We start from the raw sequence: 25,838 nt of genomic DNA on the forward strand, positions 1-25,838 counted from the left end.
TGAGTTACAGTATGAGGTGCCCAACAGTGAGGCAAATGCTAAAGATCTTGCTCGGAGATCAAATCCCAAATGTAGAAACCCACTGCAAGTCCAACTTTAAAGACATCCAAGTAACGCTAAAACAGAGATACGGGTGGGCAGGGCATGTCGTACAGATGCCTGGCAAAGGATGGGCCAAAAAGACAACATTCTAGTGATCCTATAACCTTGTATACCCCCAAGGTCAACCTACTACGAGATGGAGAGACAAAATAAGGAAAAGCCTTGCTCCCAGCTGGAACACTTTAGCAATGAACCATATGCAATACAAGCACGTGTTGGCATCATCAGTTCGGGTAGCGAAACTACCCAGATAAACATGATAGTCGAAGTAGGGAAACCACAACTTGGCTTGGACACAGACAAAACTACACACAGTGAGCCATGCCGTCTTAAGTGATCATGGAAAAAAACTTTTACACACCTGTAAGGGTGATGTCATCATCTTCTATAATTTCTTCTTCAGCAACATCCAGGGAATTCTCTGTTATCATGACACTAGATTCAGTGACACAGGATAAACCAGAGTAATTGTTCAGGAGATCAGCACTTGGCACATGTTCCACGATGACAGCAGGAAAGATGGAAGGGTCGCCCAGCTGTTTAAAAGGAGGCCACAGAATAAAACTTCATCAGTGAACAAGCGGAACAGCTGGCACTACAAGAATTCGCAGATGTGTAAGCTGACTCAGTTTCAAGCATCGAGTAGAGAAAGACGTTGCTCGGTAAATACACCTTACTATTCTTGCTCTGGTTCACGGCACAGCGGTGTCCTGTTTTTGTCAGAGTCTAAAGACCCCTGGGCTACACCTGTTAAGCCGTGACCCATCACTGAATCACTCACTGATCCATGAATTGCAAGGCATGTCAGAAGCTGCAGGACCATATGAATGTATGGTAAAAAATGGAGGAGGAGGAAGAGGAGATTATCCCACAAAGAAACATTTGACTTGACATGGCATTCAGATCAGGTGTAATGAAGATTATTAGTTTAAAAATGTGTGATTTCTGGCTCTATGAAAGTTGATGTATTGCATAGTCAAGACAACTATGACTTACCAGGTCACCTTAACTGAACCACTCTTCAGCTATGTTCAGCCTCTATCTGTTCGACGAATACAATAATTCTGTTGCTATAATGCTAAGTATTATTAAAATTTTTGAATACTTAAGGCATAATTAATTCCCAATTCAAGCACATGCTACAAAATAATTAGTGAGTCCAGCACTTACACAGCAGCATATAGAAAGCTCTGCGAATAGTGATCTATTTCACTGTTTTAAACTTCAGAGGAAGATCCACTCTTTAAAGATATTCCATATAATACACAGAGAACAGAGAAGACAAACAGGAAAGGGCGCCCTATATAATGTTCAAATAATTATATACTTAATTCAAAGCAAACTTCTGAATACAGAAAATTATATTATTAACAAAGTACAAAAGTCATATGCAATGAAGTTGCTTATCTAAAAGGCCACAATTTCAGTTGGTTTTCAACATTAATAACCTCTGGTCTGTAAAAGGCAATGAAAACATAAAAGCCACAAGAATTTGGGTAATTTGAAGCGCTGACAAGAAATTATCACCACACAGATATTCCACTTTTTTTTCAGCCTTTGGTAGATTCTAACTTTGGCTGTATTTGCATGGCAACTCCTACTTTAATGGCAAGGGTCCCTCATACTAGCATAAGCAGCTGAGCAATCTTTTGTAAAAAGAAAAAGAAAGAAATGAAATGAAATGAAACGTAAGACCTGGCTAAGTAAACTTCTGGGGAACTTCGATACAGGTGCAACAGGAGAGGGGAGAGAGCTGTCTGGGACATCCCACAAGGTCAGACTTTGATCACTGCTGCTTTAAACACAAAGGAAGTTTCAGTAAACAAAGATTTCCATGGAGGGAAATTCAAACTGACTAACACATAGTTTGGAATGTCTGGCTCAGCATCTTCCAGATGATTCCTATCTGTTTAGCTTACAGCTGAGTCATATGGAAAATCAGCCACAATATAGATTCATGATGGACATTTTGTTCTGGTTTCTTCCTGCCTTTTGTTCAGAGAAATAGACTAGCTAGGGACAGGAAGGACTACATTCACCATAGCAAGAACCCCTGCCTATTAATTCTTGCTTTATTTTTGAATGCTACCACCAGCAAACAGCAATAAACTTTGATTTCCACTTGGAACCCTAGTCAATATGTATTAGCTGCCTCCATGTAGTTTTCATGGCAGCAATAGTGGTTCATCATTGTCTTCTTCTGGGATGTTTATTCCATTTCTCAGTCCAGCCTACAGCATCATCTTCCTGAAGATCTCCCACCCAAGTACCAACCATCCGACTCTCCTTAGCCTTTCTAGATCTACCAAGGTCAAGAAGGTACCTCATGTGCTGTGATAACACATATATTGCCACTTCATTACTATCACCATAATGCCATTTCCAATTTTAACAACACATTCTAAACTCAGTTCTAACTAGAAATTTGTAGTAAGGTAAGTCATCTACAAAAAAGCTAGAAATGTTTTAAAATTAGTATTTAACAAGTTCCCATCAAGCAGGCTTCCTCCAACAGGAAGTGAAAGGAGGCAGCAGCAGCAGTGCAACGACCACATTGAAACAGAGAAAAAGATTACAGCAAACAGATGTTAAGCAACTGAGTAGAACCATCAATCCCTCTAAGGCACCTAGGGTTCAACATACCAGTTTAAATCTGGAGGTTGGTGATTGGATTGAAATTCCCTACACCTCCACCAGTCCCCAGATGTAGCCCAAGATCTCTGAGGGAGGTTGGGCTGGCCAGTATGAACCAGTACACAATCACCTTGCGAACTTCACAGCTACGTTCTTTGAACTTGTGCCTTCCAGCAGCTATTACAACACTTAATTATTAGATCAGCAACTGAGTAAAGCTAATGCTATGGGCTGCATTTTTTACTTCGATATTCTTGCTTATGCCCTTGTGTACTATGGGCTCTACACCCAATCCCTTTAAGAAACAGAGAGAGTAAGAACTCTGTGCTAGGAAGGCTCTGTCACATGTTGGAAGAGACTTATGCTTCTGCTGCATTCTCTAATCTGGAAATCCCTGTGCATCTGAAGGAATACATTTTATGGAGTGACTTTGTCTGAATAAATATTTGCTTCCTAATTGCAGTAAGTTTTAAAAATAATACACACACAGTTCAGAAAATGAGCCATCCAAGCAACTGAAAATCAACTATTTCTATTCAGGATATTGCTCAATATGTATGTTAGAGACTGAACTTTCCATTTAATAGTTTCAGAAAAGCTCTGACATCTTTATGGGAAATTATTGTACTCCCAGATTGTCATCTTGCAAACTACTGATATTGCCAATAATGATGGCATTACGGCTTTGGATTTTATGCGGTCCCAGCAAAAAAAAAAACTGGATTCCAGATACATGGCATTAAAGTGATGTATTTGTTTTAAATGTCTTGAGAACATTTCATGAAAATATTATTCAGCCATAATAAAAAAAGAAGCAAGATGAGTTAACAGAAGTGGGGGAGTTACATACTTTTTATGATGTATTCCTCTGTTAATACACAAGATCTATTATAAACAGTGTGTCTCACTATTAAGATTTATGGATTTAAAATAAGATCCAGATGAATACTTAAGAAAATGCAACTGTTACAGTCATTCTCAGGAATCTGATGGATATTTACTGGATGCTATAAGGTTTAATCATGTGTATACTATACCCAAGGAAGAAGAATACAACCAAAAATCACATTTCTGTTCCATGATGGAAAAAATATCGCAGCAAATCTCTATCTTAAATAGAGTAAAGGTAACAAAATAAAATTTAATAGACATAAATACTAACTTTTTCACTTAGCAAAAGGAAATCCAATGACAAACATAAAATGAGATATACCCAGTTTAATAATGATACAAAATAATTCTGGAATAATAGTGCACTCTGAACTGAATATAGGTCAGCAGTATGATGTGGTTACAAAAAAAAAGACATACACAATGTTAAGCTGCATAAATATAGTTTTCATGTCACAGGAAGTAACTTCCCCGCCCCCATCCCATGTATTCTGCAGTGCTCAGCCTATCTTGAGCTTTGCGTCCAATTCTGGACACCATTTAAAAAAAAAAAAATTAAGGACTCTTCACCATTTCCCTGTCAGGACACGTGCCTAAATTTGAAATTGGGACTTAATAACACAGAAAGTAGTTTCACAAATTTATGTTGCCACTTCCAGTGCCACATATGGGGCAAAAAGGAAATGGAAGACTGTCTCATTATTGATGCATTTAATCATTCATATAAAACTTAAGTTTCCCAGATGCTTTCAGGAAGTGCATTCTTATTCCCTAGCAACTGGGATTTGAGGCGAGTTGCCCCAGGTAGCCCAATCTTCCATGAATTTGCTAATCTCCTTTTAAAACCATCTGATGTGGTAGCCAAATCCAAATTCCATGTCTGATGGCAGCAAATGCAATGGTTGAGCTGCTATATTAAAAGTACTTCCTTCCATCATCCTGAATCTCCCCACACTTAGTTGTAACAAATGAATCTGGGCTCTATCTTTGGGAGGAAAGGGTTTTCCTATCCACATTGTTCATGTCATACCATTTTCTACAGCTCTATCGTATTTTTTCTTATCTTCCTTCAAGCAAGGTAAAAGTCCTAAATGCTGTAGACTTTGTAGGAGACCTGGTTTAGCCCATTAATCATTTCAATTGTTTTTTTTCTCCCAGTTCTATAATATTGTTGTCCAGGCATAGTGATCAGAACTGAATACAGTATTCAGTGCATAATTTTTTAAAAGGATAGATAGGCTTGTTATATTTTTAATTCCTTCCCTAATGATTACAAGACAGTGTTTACCAATCTCCCCTTTTATAGCAGCTACATTCTGGGTTAACATTTTTATTGAGCTACCCATCACAACAAGAAGATCTTTTCCCGGGTCAGCTGGTACCAACTAGTATTTTGTGCCAATGTGCATCATTTGACACTTGCCTGCATTTACCATTTTAATGCTTATTTATCCATTTTGATAGATCTCTTTGAGCAATTAGAATAGAGTTGGGAGACAAATATAACAAACAAAGAAGCAAACAAGAACCCAAAGTGGATACCATCCTGGTGGTTGATTAATTTTTTAACCTGTCTGTTAGAATTATTATTTATTTCCTACTAGTCTTAGTTCATGTGACTCCCATTTTGAAAAAAGTTAGCTCAGGCACAGTCATGGGTTCTCCATCATCCCTATCAATGAAGACAAAAACAAAGAATGTATTTAGAACCTGCAAATATCTGCATGTCAATAGTAAGTAGGCATTCAAATTTGTTGAAAGATGTTGTGTTTAACTTTGTTCCAGAAAAAGACTGTGTCCCCTTTTGTTCCCTAGGATTCATTGAAATGTACAATTTGATGAGGAATGACTAAACTTTTGTATGAAACCATATTTCATACAAAATTTAAACAAACAAATAAATAAATAAAATATTTAGTATTTGGTTTTTGGTCCAATTTTCCTGACTTCCTTGAAAATTAATAAAATCCTCTTTAAGTCAATATTGACCCCTGATGACCAGGGACACACACCTGCAGTTCATTTGGCAACAATATGGAAGTGGTATAAAAATGTGTTCTGGATCTCCCAGGCTGCCCTGTTTTTTCCTGAAGGTTGACCACCCCAAAAACAAACAAACAAACAAACAAATAAGTGACCAGATCCGACCAGGCTTAGTTTTTTTTGGCTCAACAAAGATCCCTTTAATGCCTCAATCATCCCAAAACCTTACAGCCTACTGGTTTAAATTCCTGTTTCAAATATATTTAAATAATGTTTTGCTGTTGGTTTTAATGATCTTTGCCATATGCTCCTCCAAATCTCATGCAGGGCAACTCTCCCTTAATTCCTACACATAGGTCGGAAGAAGCTGACCGTGCAGCTGTACTAGCCTTCGGGGGCACCTGGTGCTAATGATTAAAGTCTACCAGAGGATCCTGATTATGGAGTCCTTGGAGCTCTCTGAGCTTGGTTGTTGGCTTGCAGACATTTCATTACCTGACTAGGTAACATCATCAGTGCTGATGATGTTACCTAGTTGGGTAATGAAACATCTGCAAGCCAACAACCAAGCTCAGAGAGCTCCAAGGACCCCACAGTTCAACCCTGAGCTACAGATATTCTCTTCTATTGTAATGCTGATTATATTTATAATATTTAGCATATGAAGAGGCGTCCATAGCACATTATCTTAGTTAACTTCCTCTTCTGTTTTTGCAACACTCTCCTTAAGAGAGAAGTCACAGAGCATTTAAAGAAAGTTTTTAGAATGCAACTCTGTAACTGTAGTTTTCAAGCTCATTCTCATCTAGACTAGTCTCTTTTCAACTGATATTCTCCATGTGTTAGACTGCAACTCTATCATCACCAAACAGCCTGGCCACTGCAATGGTTACAGCTATTGCAGAAGTTTTCTTTTCTTACAGAAGAAGCCAAGAAATAGCTTTCCTACTAACAAGGTTATCAGAAAAAAGCCCCACTGGGATTTGCTAACAGATAATCCATGGTATTTCAAAATTACAATTTCCCAGACAGAATTAATTTTTATTGCAGATCAGCAAACTAAGTTTTCTATTTCTATTAAGGTATAAAAGCTCCATGGCACGCTCTCTCTCTCTCTCTCTCTCTCTGTGTATGTGTACATATACAGTACATATACACAAGAGCTACTGTTGAGCCTGCACTGGATCTTCCCACAGCACCCACATTTTAAGTCTGACGCATAATTGTACACTAATATTAAAATGACGCAAGAAATAGAGGTACACAATGGGATTTTTCTGCATTGGAAGCATCAAATTTGTTTTTCTTTATTAGGAACTGCTGAGAGACTTCCTTAGGCAGTGGAATATCAGGATAAATAAATAAATAAAGCTCAGTGAGCAGGTAACATTTGATAGACCATAGCTGATCTTAAAAAGGCATACAGAGTTGAATTTAGTAAGCATCTGGATGGAACACCACCAAGAAATAGCAGAGTTGTATCTTCTTCCAAGATAATAGACATCTGGGAAGAAGACAATGACAAACCATACAGCTGTATCCATGAAGCCACCAACCCAAGATCTCAACTCAAAGGAGAGTATATGAATCAACTTTTAGCCAAAAAAAGTCCCCAAAGTGACACGTAGCTTAAAAATTATATAAATCAATTTAGTAGGGATTAACCATCTTCAAAGCCATAAATAATAGAGCTAATTATTTTTAAAATCATTAGAAGTCCAAGTAGAACAGGCCACCTGAAATTACAGAAAGATAGAGCCAGTTTAACTTCCTTGAGAAGGCAATGCTGCCAGAAAAAGGACCTATCCTATGTTCTTACCAATCTAGCCTCTGTTGCTGACAATATACCCAGCAGGGCCTCTAAAGTATGTTCAAGGCATCCATATGTGGTTACAAGCCTACATCAAATATTCTGTCATGTGTCATTCCAGAAAAATGGTCTGTAGTAATTTCAGTAAACAGTCCAATCAAATCAGTCAGGTATTTCAAATGAATATGGGTTTGAGACAAATGAACTTAGGTAGTTTTCCTCTGAATACTGCCCCAAATTTTCATGGGATTTGTTTTTTAAAAACATCTTTGTTCAGTTAATGCAATATTCCTCCTTAAAAGCAAGTAGACCACACAAAGCACATCAAAATATTTATATAGGTCTATAAACAATATATAAACTGAGCTCATAAAAAGACTAAATTAGTAACAGTGTGGCCAAGATTCCACTAAAAAACCAACAACAAAACAGAAACCTCATTTTGCATAGGGGGGATCCTTAGAAGTACACCAGTCGGAGCTAAAACTGGCCATCTTTCCCAGGACTAAGCATCAAACAGAAAATATATCTTTTAGCATAAATAAATTATGACTATAAGGTCACAGATGACAGTTTTTGTCACTATATGCAACAAAAATCCAACATGCATATCCTTCAAGATTTTGAAGCCTGAGCCAGTGGATAGGCCGAGCTGCGTTGCAAGTCCATTTATCCAGAGTTGTTGTAAACAATTTTCCAAGCAAAAACTGTGACCGGAATATTTTGATTTGAAAAATTATGAACTTCAAGTTATATATTTCTGACTGTATCTTACTCAGCATTTACGATGTTCAGCCATGATACTCTTTAAATAAGTTTTGAAAGAGTTGAACATTTTAAAATTGTATATGGAATAAGTTGAATTACTTATTCCGCTCTTTCAACTGGTCCCTATAAAAGAAACAAAGCTGAGCATTTTCTTTCATTCAGCTTTCTCTTCCTCCATTTCTATAAACATTGCATAAACTGAGCAGCAGCAGTTTATCCTAATGCATTCTCTAAATCGCTAGCCTACCTGACCACTGGGAAAGAAATTCCCAGGGTAAGCCAGTTATGTTACGTTGCCATGCCATGCCATGCCATGCCATGCCATGCCATGCCATGCCATGCCATGCCATGATGTTATGCTATTTATTTATTTACAGGACTTATATGGCCACCTATCTCATATGATGACTCTAGGCAGCTCACAACAATCAACATGACACTCCTCTATAGGATGGGTTTTGTTGAAAAACAGGAATATTTGACCCAGGGTGAAGAGAACATTCATTTAATGTCAGAGAATGCAGCCAGGTACTTAACATGTGGAACAACCTGCCTTTACACATTCTTGCCAAGCACTCTAGAACGAGCTGAGTTAGAGTAAGATCATGAACTGGAAAAACCCCAGTTAAATTTCCACATTGGCTATTAATCCCTGAGATGGCTTGAAGCAAATTGTTCTTTCTCCGCCACAGTGGCCTGAAACATGAGGATAACAGAGCTGGCCTACTGCTGTAAGGGTTACCACCATAATGTAGCTGAAGGTCTCTGAATATTCAAAAGATGCTATATATGTATTTATGGATAATAATTAGCAGGAACCCCAAATGCAAAGCCTTCAGATCACATCCCTGCATGTGACTGTAGTCCATAGTCATTTTATTCTGAAGGAGTCATATGTGTCTATATAGAGGAACTGAATCAAGGAACTGGGCCTCCACTGGAGCAATTATTCTGGTGCATTTAAAATGGACATATAATGAGCCTTCACACTATAAAGAGCCTTCACATTTTTCACTCAGTGTAAAAAGCCTTAACCACTGGGAATCCAAAGAGAGCCAGCCTGTTTTAAGGAAACCCAAACGTAAATGCTGATTTGTTGCCCCATCCCTTATTTTATGTACATACAAGATTTGTATTAACAACAATATAAGATCATGCTTATCATTTATAGATCATTTTTGAGTGTTTAGAGCCATTTGCAAAACATTCTTTCAGAAATGTTCCTTAAAATATAGTTCTACTAAGGAATATTGCCTCATGTTAACATTTCACTTTTTCTCCAAGAAACTCAAGAACACATGGATTCTCTTATTCTTTGTCATTACAACAAACTGGTGAAGGAGTTTGGATTGGAAGGCAGTGACTGGCCCAAAACCACCCGCTCACAGCCTGATTCAAAGGAAGGGACTTCTCAATCCTGTCTGCAGATAGGAAAAACTGAGGGAGGCAGACAGAAATGCTGTAGTCTCCTTTCCAAACTAACAAACCAAAATGAAAAGATGAGCAAAAATGTAATCAGAGATTATTTTGATAAATTGTAACTCCCATCTTATCCTGGCCTAACAGCAGTTTTACCAATGAGCTTGCTGGCTAGGGAATTCTGGGAGTCGAAGTCCACACATCTTTAAGTTGCTAAGATTGAGAAACACTGGCCTACTCTCTAGGAAGCACCCTTCCATCTCATCTGAGCAAGGCCAGCTACAGTCTTAAGAGAAAGTCTCAAGACTTGCAACTCTGGAAAAACAGATAAATAGCAGGCAATAAATACAAATTATAAAAGCAACTGCAGAACACACTTCCCCTTTCGACTATTCAATTTCACCTTATGCGCATACGTGTTTTCTCTTACAATCTGAATTCTGGCTCACAACAGTACAAATCCATGGGCAGGGAGTGAATCTGTGTTATATATGGGGGCATTATCTGATAATTGCTAATAAATCTTCTGTAGTATGCTTCAGGTAGCTCTGCAAAATGTAATAGCTCCTGTTACCAAAAAATTAAACATTTTGTCTAGCAATCATATACTGCTGATCTCAATACTGGAACACAGAACAACTTACCAATCTAAATCACTTCCTTGGGCAACAGCACCTGGCTCTCACAACAAATGAGCCAAAAATGTATTTGTTGCAATATAAACTAATAACCTGGAAAGAACTAAACACCATCACCATGGAGAGTTATTATCCCTCTTTGGAATAGCCATCTTTCTCTACTATGCAAAATGCTGTCTTAAGCCATTTTTTGAAATGCAGTATAAAGGCCAGAAGCTGAAACATGTTCGTCTGATCAGAAAGTGTGCATAAGACAGATAAAAAAAAAAAAGGCACTGGGGGTGCTAAGCATCCAATCTGGATTCTGAAATCCTGAACTGCTATCAGCCTATTTCCCAGTTGCGCTGAACTGAAGGCTGCACCAGCCTTTGATATGCTTGTCAGAGGCCATACACCAAAGGAGATAGAGTTACATAAAGAGATCCAGCCCGTGGCCCCTCCTTTGTGGGGTGCCGCAGGGCTCGGTACTCTCTCCGCTCCTTTTTAACATCTACATGAAACCACTGGGCGAGATCAGCCGTCACTACGGGGTGAGGTATCATCAATATGCAGATGATACCCAATTATACATCTCCATCCCGGGTGAAGTAAGTGATGCTGTGGCCACCCACTCCGAGTGCCTGGGAGCTGTGGGGGCCTGGATGGGGGACAACAGGTTGTGGCTGAACACGGGGAAGTGGCTGTGGATTAACGGCTCCTCGATTTCTGGGAAATTGTCATCTTTAATTCTGGATGGGGTTGCACTGCCCCAGACAGACCCGGTGCGTAACTTGGGGGTCCTCCTGGACTCACGGCTCCTGTTTGAAGAGCAGGTGGCAGACCTAGGAGGGCCTTTGTGCAACTTTGTGTTGTGCGCCAGTTACGCCCCTTCCTGGAGCGAGGGTCCCTTCGAACGGGCACTCATGCCCTGGTTATCTCCCATATAGACTACTACAATGTGCTCTACATGGGGCTACCCTTGAAGAGTATCCGGAAGCTACAGCTGGTGCAAAATGCAGCTGCGTGGGCAATCTTGGGTTTCCCAAGATCAGCACATGTCACTCCTTTCCTCCGCGAGCTGCACTGGTTGCCAGTATGCTTCTGGGTCCAATTCAAGGTGTTGGTTATCACCTTTAAAGCCCTGCATGGCACGGGTCCAGGTTACCTAAGGGACCGTCTCCTCCCCATCACATCAGCCTGTCCCACCCGGTCGTGTAGAGAGGGCATGCTACGGACCCCGTCTGCAAGAGAATTCCATCTGGCGGGGTCCAGGAGGTGGGCCTTCTCTGCAATAGCACCTGCCCTTTGGAATATCCTTCCCCCGGAAGTGAGATTAGCTCCCTCCCTCCTGGACTTTAGGAAACAGCTAAAGACCTGGTTCTGTAATTATGCCTGGGGCGGGAGGGAGAGTAGCCATTTTTGGGGATGGTTAGTTTCTTAGAAGGACCCAGTTCTGCCTGCAAATCATAAAGAACTTTTAACCATCGAGGTTTTTATTATATGTATTCTATCTGTATTATAGGGCTTTATAGTTTTATATTTTTATCTATCCTTTATTGTAAACCGCCCAGAGTCCCTTTTGGGAGATGGGCGGTGATAAATTTGATTAATAAATAAATACATACATACAAACTAGGCGGGGGACAGACGCTGAATTCAAATAATTAAATGGTAATTTTACTAACTTACAAGTAAATCATTACAGTGTTACATTTTAATACATATGGTTCTCATGCTGATCCCCACACACCTTAATTGACCCCCAGATTTAAAATAAGTATGTGGGAAATTATATCCATTCTCTCATACAGATATTCACCAATACGTATGTCAGTCGTCTCATACAGAGAAGAGATGGCTGGACCGATACAAAGAGATAGAGATCAAATGGGAGAGGGACAGGAGAGCTGCGCCTAAACCCTACAGGTTGCATGAAGCCCCTAGGTTGCCGATTGTGCATCTATGCCCTATTTAATTATTTGTATTGCCTATAAATATTTGCTCAAACCAAACATTTGTCAACAAAAGCTTCCCCCAAAGGAAATACGATTCTGAAGACATCCACAGCTCAAGATAAGGAAAGAACTAATCTGTCAACAAATTCGATGTACCAGAAAGCTTTAAGGCAGCCAGACCTGTCAACTATATGGCTCGCAAACATATAAATGCCAGGAAAGGGTGAATAAATGTGCATAGGCTTCCCTTTCACTAACCATCAAACATTCAGAAGAAAAAAAATAGTAAAGCAGGGGTATTAATTTTTTGTAAATGCAAGTTAGTGATTATCTAATAGAGCTTCTTTTAGATATGTCTTACCTGTTGCTCATCCTCCATGACATTACTGGCAAATTCAAACATCAAGTCATTTTGCTGTACCACTGCTGCCATAATAAAGCATTCCAAGATCTCAATTTAGCATGGAATAAAAATGCTTCTTCAGCGTTAAGAAACAGAATTTATCACCAGGAACAAGTTGTATGGGGCAGGAGGTGCTGAGATTAATCAGATGCCAGGGAGAAATTCTTATTCCGTGAGTCTTCCTTTCAAAGTGACGTTTTAACACTGCTTCTTGCAAAACCCCTAAAAAGAAAAAGAAAATTAAGTCAGTACAAATAATCAAATAAAAATGCAATCAGTACAGATATTAACTTGACCATGTTTTGATTTTATAGGACTTGGTTAGCATTTCTTTAGAAACAGACAAGAATAACAGACGAATCTTACAAAATGCGAAGCCCGTGGCTTTTGCCATGTTCCCCCACCCCACAAGAGGTACCGGGAAGAAAGTTAAACACTAACAATTCTGACTGAAAACTTAAAAATGCGCAGTCCAAAGGAGTACAATATACCAAATGATAGCAGATCCAGATTTGTTTTCCTTTTCAACCCAATGTCTTCTCTTTGCTACACCTCTAGAATACATTACAGGTCAACAATCTTTCAGAGGTGTAAAAAACTTCTCCGAGCAGCTATTGAGGCATTTTTTTTTTCAGTACTATGAAAATGCACCATGAGTGCATTCTTATCTCTAACGCTGGCTGGTAAGCAGCAGGAAGGAAACACTGACCACGTCATGGCAAATGAGACTTGCAAAGAACTGTATGCTACAACGCCTGATAAACAGAAATGCACTCAAATGTGCTATGTTGGGGGAGGACTTTTAACTCCCTCCTTCTAACCTAGGATGTATAAGGTTCAGCTAAATGAGTACAGCAGGAAGTGATAAGCTATATCATAGCTATAAAACACAGCATGATTAAAAACAAACTGATCAAGGCATGAAATGTGTGTGTGTGCATAAATTTTTCTAGAAATGTTGGTGATGCTCTTAATATTTTAAGCGTGCTTTCTCTACAAGTCCTTTGTGGAAAGTGGAAGAGTTAAAAGGTCTGTTTTTATTTTGTATAAACACTTTGTACTGATTCAAGCACTACGAAGCAAAACTATTAGGCCAGGCATGCCCTGTGAATCCTCTTACTCAAGCGCCACTATAGATGGGTTTTAACTGTTCCGCTAATAGCAAGAAGGGACCAAACCTTAATTCTGCAAACTTCCTCAATCATAAAAATCATGCCAGTAACTTCTTAGCAAACAAACCCCAGCGAGGCATGAACATGTTAAATAAATATATTGATCTTGGTTTGGTTGATATCCTTCTCATCCTTCTATATCTACTTTGTTTCGGGGCAAGGTGAGAATGTTTCTGGCAAGCTGAGAAGGAACCTCGGTTCAAAGTAAGCCTTGCCTATTATATTGTTATATGAAGCACTGCCAGATGAAAAATGTCACCTGCTAGAACTAGGGCAATGATAATTTCTTGTTTAACCATATCCTAATTTGAGAGCTTCCAACATTGGAGACAATTTTAAGGCCAATTTTACCTCCAAACTGGCAATTCCCATCTCTTTAGGGCACGTGAACAATTTTTTAAAAATCCGCTCAATTGTGTCCGATCCTTGGAGACTGCCTGGCAAAGTCCCTGCAGTTTCCTTGGCAAGGTTTTTCAGAAGTGGTTTGCCATTGCCTCCTTCTGAGGGTTGAGAGAAAGTGACTGGCCCAAGGTCACCCAGCTGGCTTTGTGCCTAAGGCAGGACTAGAACTCCCAGTCTCCCAGTTTCTAGCCTGATGCCTTAACCACTACACCAAACTGGCTCTCATATCAGCAATACAGTTGCGCACACACACACACACACACACTGTATTACAGCAGCTATGTGTTTCAAAAGGTTTGAGTCAATGGCTCCCGCCAGTGCAGTTATTAATTCAATTCTATAGGCAGAAGGACTTTAGAAAATGGAGGTTTAACCTTAGATAATTAATCTGCAAACCAAAAGTCTGCACCAACAAAAGTAACTTACTTTTAAAATACAGATTATTTTAGGATTACAGTTCTTTAGGAGTAAAACTATTTTGAAATAATGCTTGTGCATCTGATGCTATGGTAAACATATGGTTTTCTTCAAGTTGAGTGCAACTCCTGGTGATTTCATGGGCATATTCAAGTTTTCAGGTCAACAAAGCATAAGTGGTTTGACACTGCTTTGGCATCATGAAAAGATTAGGAATGGGTGTGAATTTTATTTAGTTGGGTAAGGACCTACCAAACTCAGAGCTATGCTAGAACATGAGATAAAAACCTGACATTTAAAAAGAGTATGGAGAAGAAGAAAAAACTCAGCGAGATTTATCCACTGAACTTTGAACTTCGAACGCTTAGCTGTTAACAAACTGGATGCAAGCCCTTGTATATTCACACCTACCATGCTTGTGGTATTGAATCAGAGTTACTTTCTCATTTCTTTGACAGATGTCTCTTCTTTAACATTTGTAAGACATTTAAGTCCAATACAAGCACATGAAAAATTTGGTAGCCCTGGACAAACAGTATGTTTCAATGAAGCCCTAATGAACAGAAGCTGATATAAAAAAACTACATACTACAAAGGTAAATACAACGCCTTTATGCAAATTTGAATATATACTTACAATATGTGTGTGGTTTACAGATTCAGAATAAGAAAATCATGACTGTGGCAGTGCAGAACTGCAGAATCCTTCTAGTTAGTACTTTGGAACATTTCCTTCATCTTCCAACTTCCAAATATTTCCTGTAATCAGCTGAGAGACTTTCTATTCTTGCTTCTGGAATTTTTCCCCACTCTTCCTTGCAGAACTTTTCTAGGTGTGAAATATCCTCCAGAGATCTCCTTGCATGCATTGCATGTTTTCAAGTCAAATCAAATCTTTATTACAGTCAGACCAACATAGCACTGCATGTTTGAGATCTCCCACAGATGTTCAATAATATTCAGTTCTGGGAACGTGAAGACCATTCTAAAACTTTTATCTTTCTTTCCTTTAAGTACTTCATGGTTGATTTGGAGGAATGTTTAGATCACTGTGCTTGTGAACCATCCAATCTGTTTTCAGCTTCAGTTTCTTCAGTGACAGTGGGACTTTCTAGGATATGTTGATATTTGATTGAATCCATTCTTTCTTCCACCCACAAATATTTCAAATGCTACAGGTTGCCGTACTATTCCAAAGCAAAGCCACTGTCATGCTTAGTGCTTCAACTGCTTCATAAGATGTTGGATATTTCAACAAGGCAATGATCCAAAAAATACTTCCAAATCAACCATGAAATACACAGGGAGTGAGGGAGGAATGTTTTGGACTCCCCAGATTTGAATGTAAGTGAAAATCAGTGGGGAGATCTCAAACATGCAATCTATGCAAGGTGACCTAAGAATACTTCAGAGATAGTTTTGCAAGGAAAGATGGGGGGGGGGAAACTTTTTCTTCTTGAAGATGCTTAGCTGGCTACAGGAAATGTTGGGAAGCTGTTACTTCTGCTGGAGGAGATGTTCCAAAGTACTGAGTGAAAGAATGTCCACAGGTCTGTATTACTGCCTGTTTTCGTATTCAAAGTCTGTAAACAACTGCACATATATAATAAGTATGCATTCAAATTTGCAGAAATATACCATGTTTAACTTCATACTATACAGTGGCTGTGTCAGCATTTGTTCACTTTGGGATTCACTGAAAGATACAATTTGACCAGAGTCAAAATATTTTTGATTGTACCTGTACAGTCCTGTCTAAGCTGTACTTACGAAATACGCTGAAGGCAGGTTTTGTTCAGTTCATTATTTTACAAGATCTTATCAAAATTTGCAGGTTCCATCATAAATAGGACCAGAAGTGCGAGAATGAATAGATTTGTCATCCCTACAAGAGAACACCTACACATCTTGATACAATGGCAAATGAATCAAATTCAGATGGGTTTGTTTGTTTATTACTGATCTTCCTATTACAAGCAGCTAGAATGGAAAGAACTCAGAAAGGGAGAGTCAACATGGATAACTCTCGGCTGAACTGATGAAGCAACTTGGTTCCTTCGCTTCCTCCTTCTACCACTTAACAGAATGCCTTGCAGAGGGACATACAGGGCTGAGCTAAAGTTGGCTTCTCAGTGCAATGGATGCTACTGGGCAGCTATTCCTCCTCTGTCCTCAGGGCAGCCTAATGTACTAGCTGAGCACAAGTGTATGTGCTATTCCACTTTCTACCAAAAACAAATGTGCGATCATATACTGTATGTGGCCTACAGTTTCAGTGGCTACATATTTATAGAACCTTGAAAGTCAGGGGCAGGTGCTGATTTAATGACATGACCCTTTTAGACAGCAAAGCAGGCTCTTTCACAGTTAGTCTGTGGTATAGCGTGATGGTTAAATCTTACCCCTGAATGTTCTCATAGGGCTAGCTAATGATGAGTTACGCGGCCATCAGAAAAGCATTTGGATTCAGACCTGATGTAGCACCAAACCTGGTGTCAGCTGCAAGCTATAAAATTGTGGCTGATTTTCTTCCTCCTCGTTTCTGAAGCAAGTTATGCTATTTGCTGGAATTCAGGGAACTCTCTGCTCCCTGTATCCCACAGGGCAAGATAAGAGGCAGAGGCTGCTGACTTAACAAGGCAATGTTAAATTCCTTTTGTGGATGACTGGAATGAGTTAGAGTGGCTCAAAGGGAGTCTCTGTTGACCCAAATGGAGTCTTAGGTGAGTGACTCAAAGTCAGGTACAAATTCGCCAGACCACAAAATTCTTCCTTCTTCCCATTCACTTACACAGAGATAGAAAAATTCCCTATCATTGTGATCAGCAGAAAATAATACTTTTTTTTTTTTTAAGTCCCTATCAGGTATGAGATGGCTGATGGTTAGCTGTAGATCTACTTCTTCTGTAAAAAAGACTACTTGGAACAGAAGTGAAAGATCATTTTTCTTTATTAATACAGTAGTCCCCAATTTTATAACAGTTAAACAATACTCTTCCTAATGTATACCATAAGCTTATTCTAAATTTCTCCCTAGCTAATGCATGAAGCATAAACTCCTAGTACGTAGAAACCCTACATTTTCAAAGCTGCACTTGAACCTCCCAAATGTGCTGATGACTACCCTTCAAAGTAGGATTGGAGTTTGATCTCCTGAAGTTTAAAAAGGCATTAAAGCATTTTTTTTCAGATCCATTATAATTATTGGAAGTTGCAGTACTCAATACCAGCCCATGTTATGCTAGTGTTGGGCTTAGATAATGTTTGTAAATATATTTTAGATAATGTTTGTATATATATTCTCTCTCTCTCTCTCTCTCTCTCACACACACACACACACACACACACTATATTAGGTTGTGGTCTTTTTATTGCTGGCTCCTTATACAAAGCTTAAGAATAAACACACGTTAAAGAAAAATACTACCATTACTACTTTTTCTCAGTCTCTATTGTCCTTCCCCATTTCCATTCAGGGTTGTTGTATGGCGTACAATCATTGTAATATAGTCTGCAACATTTAATTAGGCAACATTTTATAAGCTAGGATGCAACATAACAGAAAAATGCCTCACGAAGGCAAAATGATTAGTTTTGGGTGCCAGCAAAAAATGATGTTGGAGAAGACTCCTGAGAATACCATGGACAGCCAAGAAAACAAACCAATGGCTCATTGAACAAATCAACCCAGAGTTCTCCCTCGAGGCACAAATGACCAGACTCAGATTAACCTACTTCGGACACATTAGGAGAAGACTTAGCTCTCTGGAGAAGGCTCTGAGGCTGGGAAAGGTGGAAGGGAAGAGAAGAAGAGGACGACCAGCAGCAAGGGGGATGGACTCAGCTACAGTGGCAATGGGGGTGCCTTTGGAAGCCCTGAAGGACCAGGATGGATCATCATGGAGAAAATCTATCTATGTGCTCACTAAGGGTCAACAATGACTTGATGGCACATAATCAATCAATCAACAATACTGAGTATTTCATCTCTAAATTTACTCCCAATTTTTGCACCACTTTCACTATTGTGGACACTGTTTGCTCACACTATATTCTGAGCTACCATCAACTTTGAGCACTGAAATGGGCATTCAGAAAAATGTCTGGTTAATTTTGAATTTCCAATGTACTATAACTAGAACCATAACTAGAATCTTTTGTTTACCAACTGTGCAGTTTGGGGGTTGAAAAGCTGGAAGCAACTTTTTTCAGTTCTCCCAGCATATTACTTATAAAGTCTTCAAAAAAGGGAGGTTAAAAGTGTTCTCCCCTTACTTTTACTGCCAACCTTTTCATCCAAGAATCTTAAGGGAGATTCATCACCTTTCCCCTACGCACCAGGTAGGGGAACTTGCCACCAGGACCATGCAGATGTCCCAGGTGTACTGTGGTGCCACCAATACCCACCCACCTCATTCTGAACAGTGTTGGGGCTGATGGAGACCATCGCCAGCCTAAAGATTCCACATTGGCCCTTCACAGAAAGACTGACAGCTCAACCCATCTTCCTAATCTGGTGCACTGCTTTCTTCTTAATCATGACTATGGGGTAGAGGAGGGGAAGGAGAAGGCAGACATAGTAAAAGACAAAATAAAAATGGCAACACCCCGGAGGTTTTATTTAAAGTTTAAGAGTCCCCTTTTCGGGAGAGGTGGGTGGTGATAGAAATCTGAAATATAAATAAAATAAATAAAAATAAATAAATAAAGTTTGCTATAAGCCGTCTTGAGAAAGCAAAAAGACATACTGTATGTGCAGGTACACCCATCATGTTCCCTTCTGATATAAGCAACGTTCTACACAGTACAGAAACAGAACACAAAATAGTGAGTCAAAGAAATTAAAGTTCTAATTTAAGAAAAAGAAGCATGGCTAAAACAAGTTTGCACCAACGCTGCTCATCAGGTATCATTTCGTTCACGGCCTTTTATGCATTAACATCTTCTCACAAAGCATTCTCACTTTGAGGAACTCCTCACCTTCATCCACTCACAACTGTCTTGGTCTTCCCTTTGCTCTCCGTTCATTCACTCTTTCTCCCCATATCTGTTTTGCAGCTCAATTCTCATTTATCTATATGAGCAAACCGGCTCAATGTACTTTTCCCACTCACTGGGAAAAGTATCCAATACACATTTGCTCAACATCCATTCATTCTTGACGCTCTCTCTCTCCTTGTTTCCCCACACATGCACTTCTTAAGTAGTCTATCCCCACTGAATGTAACTTACTTTTATATTTCTCCAGAGATACACAACTCTCATTTCCATATAACGAAATGGGCAGAACTACCCTCCTGCATGCAGCCATTTCTCTCCTTTTCATTACCATAAATTGCTCACTACAGACCATGTAAAACCCACCATCTTTCTATCAGCATTTGCATATCATAAAATTCTTCCATAAATATTCTATCAAATTAATCCACTTCCTCTAGTTTGTTTGTTTTTGCTAATTATGTAAAACTTACAGTTGTTTTGACTCCATTCTTCATGTCAAACACAACTAACTTGGTCTTTGACATATTTTTAGATCCACACTCCTCACTGTACCATACATTCTATCTAATGTTTACTGCAAGTCATTCAGCTAACACATCATCTGGATAAAAAAAATGCAAGTATATGGATAGCTAAGTATTTAATCAAGGGAGCATCACACATCCTCATCCTACTTCATACTTCATGTTCAACCATTCCCTATGTATTCTATTCATGCCTTACATATGGATGTACCACCTTCAGTGCATTTAGCAACCAACTTTCAACTCCATATTTGCACAAAACATTCTACAATTAAACCCATATAAATAACCCATGCTTATTGTATGCTTTCTCTTCATCAACAAATGTATAATAAATGTTCCAGTCTGAACACCCTCTGCTGCATAAAATCACTGCTTTTCCCAAATTTTGCTCATTGTCAATTTGTGTACCTATCCCATGTAGATTTAACATAATCCTCTATAGTTTTTGCATTCAATCTTGCCCCCTTTCCCTTTGAGTAAGGCAGCTATAACAGCATTCATCCAACTGTCAGGCACAGATGCAATCCTCACACAAGCATTAAACAAGTTGCACAGTAATTCCATAAACAAACCACACGCATATTCTAACATTTTTCCAGTTACACCAGCTATTCCTACAGCTGTAACACTTAACATTGTCAGCATTATTTCTTTTTCATCTATTTTTTCTTAGATACTAACATGTCACTATAGTATCACATATAACATATCACTGCACAAATCTCTAAAATACGCCTTTCAACACTCCCTCACTTCAATTTCATCCCAAATCATATCATTCCTTTTATTTTTCATTCTATTCAGTCCTCTTCAAACATTTGCAAAACAAGTTTTATTTCCATCAAAAAAAAAAAAAAATAATCAGCATTATTTCCAACTCTTTTCATTTTGACCATGACTTTCTCTGACTATAGGTAGTCCTTGTTTAAAAACCACAATTGGGCCCAGAATTTCAGTTGCTAAGTGAAGTGGTCATTAAGTGAATCCGACCCAATTTTATGACCATTTTTGCAGCGGTAGTTAAGTGAATCACCACAGGCATTAAGTGAACCATGTGGTTGTTAAGCAAATAATGTGGTTCCCCATTGATTTTGCTTGCCAGAAGCCAGCCAGGAAGGTTGAAAATGGCGATCACATGACTGCGGGACACTGTGACAGTCATAAATATGAACCGGTTGCCAAGCGCCCAAATCATGATCACCTAACCGCGAGGGTGCTGCGACAGTTGTAAGCGTGAGGACTGGTTGCAGGTCGGGTTTCCAGCACCGTCATAAGTCCGAACTGTCACTAAACAAATGGTTTAGTACATTCTTCATACTTCATACTTGACTGCTACAACACTCTATGATGTAATTTTTTTTTCATTCTGTTACAAGCAGCTTCCACATCCTCTTTCCTTATGCCCATTTCCCATTGTTCCTGGTGGGAAATTAATCTTCTAATATTTTTTCATACAAGATTCTTACTTTCTTTCACTTCTGGCCTTTTTTCCCTTTTCAATGTTTTCCCCCCAAGATCTACTCTTGAACAAGTGAAAAATGCTTTGCCACATTTACAACCTCTTATCATCCTTACATCCTTCATTAATGATGTCTAAAGTTCATCATAAACAACATCATCATAGATTTATATTTATATATATAATTTGTTATGTGCAGGTATGAATAAAAGGTAAAGGTAAAAGTTTCCCTTGACATTAAGTCCAGTCGTGTCTGACTCTAGGGGGCGGTGCTTATCTCCGTTTCAAAGCCAAAGAGCCGGCGTTTGTCCGTAGACACTTCCGTGGACATGTGGCCAGCATGACAGTCACAGAACGCCGTTACCTGCCCGCCGAAGCGGTACCTATTAATCTACTCACATTGGCATGTTTTCGAACTGCTAGGTTGGCAGGAGCTGGGACTAGCAACAGGAGCTCACCCCATCATGCGGATTCGAACCGCCGACCTTCCGATCGGCAAGCTCAGCAGCTCAGCGGTTTAACCCACAGCACCACCGCAGGTATGAATAGGCTTACACTTAAATCAAGTATTTGAAACAAACAAACAATATTTTCTAAGGAGATATTTACCAAACAGTCACCATATTAATTTATTCTTGGGTCTCTAACTTGCCCAATTTTTTTTTTGGCATTTTCATATTTCATTCCCAGCCACCTATTCATGTCAACTAGCAGACTTTTCTAGATCACTTTTCTAGATCACATTAATTCAGAATGCAGCACAATTTTTTCCATTCTCATTCTTCCTTTATCACCATTCACTGGAGCATCACATACAACTATCACCAACTTATGGATTCCTACTTTATAAGCACCCACAGCAATTAGGATGATACCGATTTATGTATTTTGACATACAGTTCAGCCGTTTCTTTCATCATTAAACCACTTCCATGTCTGTATGCATCAACCTCACTCCAGAAATTGGACTACCTTCACTCAGAAAGATCTATTAAATCCCTGCCCTTTCTCTTAGTTTCACAAACAATGTATCTATTGTTTTCTCTTTTTTATTTGATTCCATTTGTTCATTCGAGCTAGTTGCCCTCTTACATTCCCAGTTGCAATCTTCTACTGTATATACCATAGCCATCACCAGATGGGCCCATGGATACTGACCTCCACCATCTATCACAGCTTTGTTCAAAGCTTCTGCAAGCCACCCACGGTCACCGTGTGTGAGTTGGGCGGCCTTACCAATCTGTTTAATAAATAAATAAATAAAAATGAATAAATAAGGCTTTCACATAACACTTTCTAGTAAGATAGAAGAAGGGTAAATTGGTTGTATTTGTGCCACATGCAGGATTCACCTGGTAAATGGGCACCATACAGATTGAACATATAAATAAATAATAGTAAACAAAGTGCTGGTCAGGTTTGGCACATTTGGGCTAGTACGCCACCCGCATAGCCAAACCCCAGTCTTACACAATGCTCATGCTCTCTTATACAATATGCATACACGACTTATACAATTTAGGATTTTTAATTCAGAGAAAAACTTGCAAGCCAGCATACAGTACCATTGCCCACGTCCCACCAACTGGGAGATATACACAGGATGCTGACAAACATTCAGAATGTGCTTCATTCACTGAAAAGACAAGTAAAAATAACAACACATAAACACATAAACTGAAGAGGGTCTCCAAAACCCTAGATGCAGCACATCAATCTCAATTTCCGGGTATAAAAAACTACTATTATTCTGAAAGAATGCCTGACATATGACCAAGGACCAACTCTGAAAGCTTTCCATATTTAATTGTCATTATACCACCGAAAATACGAATATAGATTCATATGCTCTCCCTTCCATTTGCTATCAACAAGGATCAACATGAACCATCTGACCCCTACTAGAGCAGCTGATACCATTCAGTTAGACTTGAAATTCCAGTTCTTATACACTGCTGTCTATTTTCTTTCAGGAATTATTCTGTCCTACCCTAATGTCAAAATACAAGCCACCGAGACTTCTAACACTTGTAAAAACAAACTATTACATACCTAGGTATGTCTGTACTTGTCGCTTCGTATTTAACCCCTTTCGATATCAGCTGGACTCCTTCATACATAAAATACCATTAAAATGTCCTCCTACTTATGATGTGCCTCATTTTTTAATGTAATCTTTCAGTATATATAGCATATGATGATTACATGACAAGGGAAGGGCAAATATATACACACAGTCCACACAATTATATACAGAACTGATGAAGGGATACAGCAGTGGCCTCATAACTGGATGTCCAGTTCAGCTATCCAGGCGATCGCTTCTGGTGTTGCTTCGTGCAGATCTTCTACGGAGCCGGGGAACGCATGTCGTGGGCACTCTTGCACAATATGTTTAATAGTTTGCATATCGGCACCACAGTCACAACAAGGAGAATCTTTCCAGCCCCACTGACACAGAGCAGAGCCACTCCTTCCAGTATGACATCTGATTCTGTTCAATTTCGTCCAGACAGAGCGAAGCAGGTTAAAGCCAGGAGGTTTGGAAGAGGGATCACTAATGAGCAAGCCGCGATGTGACAACTTGGACCATTCCTCTCTCTAGGCATTCTTAGGATTGAACTGGATAGATGTTAGATGTATGGCTGCTTTCCAAGCTGGCCTATGAGATCTGTGCAATATCCTGATGAATAGGAAGGGCCTTGTTCAACATCCTTGACCATAGCCAGGCGAGGGCTTGTTGTCTTCTGATGTGGGGTGGTATGATATTGCTGAGTACTGGTAGCCAGTACACAGGGGTAGAATGTAGTGTGCCAGAGGAAGCAAATTATTTGTAGCTCAGGGTTGAACTGTGGAGTCCTTGGTGCTCTCTGAGCCTTGTTGTTTTCTTGCAGACGTTTCATTGCCAGACTAGGCAACACCTTCAGTGCAAAGAGGGAGGGGGCCTTGCTCTCAGTTTATATACAGTGACTTGCCCTGCTTGTGTTGGTGGGGGTGTTGTTCTCCCCTTGGGAGTTCTTTGATTGGGCTGTTGTTTGCTGCTTGGTTGATTGCCTGAGTTAATAGTTCTATTATTATAGAATTATTACTATTATTATACTATTATTACTATTATTATAGAATTATAGTATTGGGTGTGGGAGCTGTTAAGCCACACACCAGCACAATACGCGGCTGTGGAATAAACCAGGGCCGAGGCTGTTGTTCGTAGGGTGTTAGCGTCAGCACCCTGGGATGTTCCAGCCAGTTTGTTCAATAGATTGTTGCGGTTTTTCAATTTTGCAGCTGTTTTTTCCAGATGTTGTTGGAAGGTCAGTGATCTGTCCAATGTTACCCCCAGGTACTTCAGGGAGTTATTACACTGTAAAATACGGTTCCCGAACTTCACTGAAGGCTGGTAGTTTGCGTGCGTATTGCTGAGGTGGAATGTGGCTAGTTCTGTTTTTGATGGGCTTGGTTGAAGGTGCCATTTTTTGAAGCAGTCATCCATCTTCTGAAGGTCTTGAGAAAGGATATCCTCTGCTTTGCTGAAGTTGGTTCTTTTGACTGTAAGATTGATGTTGTCAGCATAAATAAATTTCTGAGAGACAGTTTCAGGGAGATCATGTATATACAAATTAAAGAGAGTAGGGGATAACACTGATCCCTGTGGTAATCCATTATTCAGCTTGTGATATCTACTCCTGTCAAATTCTGTGGAGTCTTGGAATAACCTATTGCTCAGCATGTTGTCAATTAAGGCAATAGTGTTACAGCAAGATACAACCTTGATTCGTTTGAGGAGAAGTCCTTCTCTCCAGACAGTGTCGTAGGCCGCCGAGAGGTCAAGAAAGACAGAGACATTTTTCATTTTCCTTTGGAATCCATTCTCCAGGTAGGCAGTTAGTGCGAGGACTTAGTGGGGAGTAAAAGTTACCCACGTCTGTAGCATTCCTTAAGCTACACGTGCTCCCTGGGTGCTGCTAAATGGGTGACAGTGATTTGATGCAGCCGTACTGCCCCCCTGGACTTCACGGCCATGACAATCAGAAGCGTACAAAATCAAATAGTCCCTCTGAGGACTCAACGTTCTAATCTTTTAGTATGCTGCACTTAATTTCAACAGTTCCAGGAAACCAAACTTATGCCAATCCTTGTCAACACATTTGATCAGAAAGCAAGACATTTTGCTAAGCCTGAATCTGAAAGTTATGGTTAATGGATTCTAAACTAGCTAGAACATGAAGCAGTGATACAGGGGTGATTTATTTGGAAACTCATACAAAAATCCTGGTTTGG

General features: G+C 39.5%; 2 protein-coding genes across 4 annotated transcripts in view; one reads left to right on the forward strand and one right to left on the reverse strand.

The window, feature by feature from the left end:
* WBP4 (WW domain binding protein 4) overlaps positions 1–25,838 on the forward strand; it is a 352,512-nt gene that overhangs the window by 290,987 nt on the left and 35,687 nt on the right. The window lies entirely within an intron of this gene.
* Positions 1–25,838, reverse strand: part of ELF1 (E74 like ETS transcription factor 1) — a 71,254-nt gene that overhangs the window by 18,564 nt on the left and 26,852 nt on the right. For 2 of the 3 annotated variants that reach the window (XM_063304555.1, XM_063304556.1), the window contains exons 2-3: positions 12,541–12,804; positions 464–638 (exon numbers count right to left, since the gene is read on the reverse strand). In XM_063304555.1, the coding sequence (XP_063160625.1) occupies positions 464–638; positions 12,541–12,612 (247 nt within the window). In that variant the 5' untranslated portion in view covers positions 12,613–12,804. Of the gene's footprint in view, positions 1–463; positions 639–12,540; positions 12,805–13,073; positions 13,090–25,838 lie in introns of those variants that run through there. The other variant, XM_063304557.1, reaches the window with a different exon arrangement.

The sequence above is a fragment of the Candoia aspera genome, chromosome 5 (genome assembly GCF_035149785.1).
Source record: "Candoia aspera isolate rCanAsp1 chromosome 5, rCanAsp1.hap2, whole genome shotgun sequence".
NCBI lineage: Eukaryota > Metazoa > Chordata > Lepidosauria > Squamata > Boidae > Candoia > Candoia aspera.